Source organism: Malurus melanocephalus, unplaced genomic scaffold, assembly GCF_030028575.1.
Source record: "Malurus melanocephalus ecotype Western Australia unplaced genomic scaffold, MMel_1.1 scaffold_1782, whole genome shotgun sequence".
Lineage (NCBI taxonomy): Eukaryota > Metazoa > Chordata > Aves > Passeriformes > Maluridae > Malurus > Malurus melanocephalus.
The window spans coordinates 13,566-16,979 of NW_026625014.1; the positions used below are offsets into that span (position 1 = coordinate 13,566).

Sequence of the window (3,414 nt, forward strand, 5' to 3'; positions counted from 1 at the left end):
GCCTGGAGCTCCCCACATCCCATAAAAATATCCAGCACAGCTGGAATTCTGTGCACAGCTGGAATTCTGTGCACAGCTGGGATTCTGTGCACAGCTGGGATTCTGTGCATAGATGGGATCCTGTGCACAGCTGGAATTCTGTGCACAGCTGGGATTCTGTGCATAGATGGGATCCTGTGCACAGCTGGGATTCTCTGCATAGATGGGATCCTCTCACAGCTGGGATTCGGTGCACAGCTGGAATTCTGTGCACAGCTGGAATTCTGTGCATAGATGGGATCCTGTGCACAGCTGGGATTCTGTGCACAGCTGGAATTCCCTGCAGAGCTGGGATCTGCTGGGATTCTGTGCACAGCTGGAATTCTGTGCACAGCTGGAATTCTGTGCATAGATGGAATTCTGTGCATAGATGGAATCCTGTGCACAACTGAAATCCTCTCACAGGTGGGATCTGCTGGGATCCTGTGCACAGCTGGGATTCTGTGCATAGATGGGATCCTGTGCATAGATGGGATCCTGTGCACAGCTGGAATTCTGTGCACAGCTGGAATTCTGTGCACAGCCTGGATCCTCTAACAGCTGGAATCCTGTGCACAACTGGGATTCTGTGCACAGCTGGAATCCTCTCACAGCTGGAATTCTGTGCACAGCTGGGATTCTGTGCATAGATGGGATTCTGTGCACAGCTGGGATCTGCTGGGATCGTATGCACAGCTGGAATCCTGTGCACAGTTGGAATTCTGTGCACAGCTTGAATCCTGTGCACAGCTGGAATTCCCTGCAGAGCTGGAATTCCCTGCAGAGCTGGGATCCTGTACACAGCTGGGATCCTGTGCACAACTGGAATCCTCTCACAGCTGGGATCTGCTGGGATCCTGTGCACAACTGGAATCCTCTCACAGCTGGGATCTGCTGGGATCCTGTGCACAGCTGGAATTCTCTCACAGCTGGGATCTGCTGGGATCCTGTGCACAGCTGGAATTCTCTCATAGCTCGGATCCTCTCACAGCTGGAATTTTCTCACAGCTGGGATCCCGTGCACAGCTGGAATTCTCTCACAGCTGGAATTCTCTCATAGCTGGGATCTGCTGGGTTCCTGTGCACAGCTGGAATCCCCAGCATTCCTGGGATCCCCTGCACATCTGGAATGGGCCGTGCTGCCCGCTGGGGGTGGCAGTGGCCCGTGAGCTGTGCCAGGAGCTTTTCTGGGGTCACCTTCTCTGTTCCCTGGCACTGAGAGGGGAATGAAGGAGCTGCTGAGTTAAAATGAAACCCAGCCTCGGTGGCACTCTGCTGCCTGACATTGGCCTTGGACTATTTTAAGCAAACCCACAAGATTTTAACTCTGAAGCACTTTTGAAAAAAAAAGGTTTTTTTACTGTAGAAACTGTAAAAGAAATTTGGTAGAAAAAAAAGGAAGTTTGGAAGGAACTTTTAACTGGTNGTGTTTATCTCATATTTAATGTTTTATTCTGCTTTTTTTTTTGTGTTCCAGCGCCAGGCAAAGTACACAGAAAACAGGCTGAAGGCAATTAAAGCAAGAAATGAATATTTGCTGGCCCTGGAAGCCACCAACGCCTCGGTGTTCAAATATTACATCCACGACCTGTCCGACCTCATTGATGTAAGTGCTGCTGCCTGGAGCTCCCCACATCCCTTAAAAATACCCAGCACAGCTGGAATTCTGTGCATAGATGGGATCCTCTCACAGCTGGAATCCTGTGCACAGCTGGAATCCTGTGCACAGATGGGATTCTGTGCACAGCTGGGATCCTCTCACAGCTGGGATCCTGTCACAGCTGGGATCCTGTCACAGCTGGAATTCTGTGCACAGCTGGGATTCTGTGCACAGCTGGAATTCTCTCACAGCTGGGATTCTGTGCACAGCTAGGATTCTCTGCATTCCTGGGATCCTGTGCACAGCTGGAATCCTCTCACAGCTGGGATCTGCTGGGATCCTGTGCACAGCTGGAATTCTTTCCCAGCTGGGATCCTGTGCACAGCTGGAATTCTCTCATAGCTCGGATCCTCTTAGAGCTGGAATCCCCAGCATTCCTGGGATCCTCTCACAGCTGTAATTCTCTCACAGCTGGAATCCTCTCACAGCTGGGATCTGTTGGGATCCTGTGCACAGCTGGAATTCCCTGCAGAGCTGGGATCCTCTCACAGCTGGGATCCTGTGCACAGCTCGGATTCTCTGCATTCCTGGGATCCTGTGCACAGCTGGAATCCTCTCACAGCTGGAATTTTCTCACAGCTGGGATCCCCAGCATTTCTGGGATTCTGTGCACAGCTGGAATTCCCTGCACATCTGGAATCTCCAGCATTCCTGGGATCCTCTCACAGCTGGAATTCTCTGCACAGCTGGAATCCTCAGCATACCTGGGATTCTGTGCCCAGCTGGAATTCTCTCATAGCTCGGATCCTCTCACAGCTGGAATCCGCAGCATTCCTGGGATCCTGTGCACAGCTGCAATTCCCTGCAGAGCTAAGATACTCTCACAGCTGGAATTCTGTGCACAGCTGGAATCCTCTCATAGCTGGGATCCTCTCATAGCTGGAATCCCCAGCATTCCTGGGATCCTCTCACAGCTGGAATTTTCTCACAGCTGGAATCCTGTGCACAGCTGGAATTCTCTGCATACCTGGGATCCCGTGCACAGCTGGAATTCTCTCACAGCTGGAATCCTCTCACAGCTGGGATCTGCTGGGATCCTCTGCGCAGCTGGAATTCCCAGCATTCCTGGGATCCCCTGCACATCTGGAATCCCCTGCACAGCTGGAATGGGCTGTGCTGCCCGCTGGGGGTGGCAGTGGCCCGTGAGCTGTGCCAGGAGTTTTTCTGGGGTCACCTCCTCATTCCCTGGCACTGAGAGGGGAATGAAGGAGCTGCTGAGTTAAAATGAAACCCAGCCTCGGTGGCACTCTGCTGCCTGACATTGGCCTTGGACTATTTTAAGCAAACCCACAAGATTTTAACTCTGAAGCACTTTTGAAAAAAAAAGGTTTTTTTACTGTAGAAACTGTAAAAGAAATTTGGTAGAAAAAAAAAAGGAAGTTTGGAAGGAACTTTTAACTGGTTGTGAAAATGTCATGGAATTACAAAATACCCTGAGTTGGAAGGGACCCACAGGGATCATCCAGCCCAGCTCCTGGTGCTGCACAGACACCCAAAATCCCACCCTGAGCACCCCTGGAGCAGCCTCAGGGCTGTTCCCATTCCCTGGGGGATGAAACTTTCCCTGATCTCCATCCCAGACCTGCCCTGGCTCAGCTCCAACCATTCCCTGGATCCTTCACCAGAAGTTCTTCCAATCTCCCCACCATTCCTGAGGCAGCAATTCTGCTTTTGCTAAAACACACAGAAAAAAAAATATAAAAAACAAAATTCTGCTTTTGGAAAACCCCAAAAAG

At 51.0% G+C, this 3,414-nt stretch overlaps 1 protein-coding gene across 1 annotated transcript in view; it reads left to right on the forward strand.

The window, feature by feature from the left end:
• Window positions 1–1,686, forward strand: part of LOC130587335 (SLIT-ROBO Rho GTPase-activating protein 2B-like) — a gene marked incomplete at its 3' end in the record, with an annotated part of 5,047 nt that extends 3,361 nt beyond the window's left edge. Inside the window, exon 3 of the mRNA XM_057388314.1 lies at window positions 1,496–1,686. Within this exon, the coding sequence (XP_057244297.1) occupies window positions 1,496–1,686 (191 nt within the window). The remainder of the gene's footprint in view (window positions 1–1,495) is intronic.
• Window positions 1,687–3,414: the final 1,728 nt, after the last annotated feature.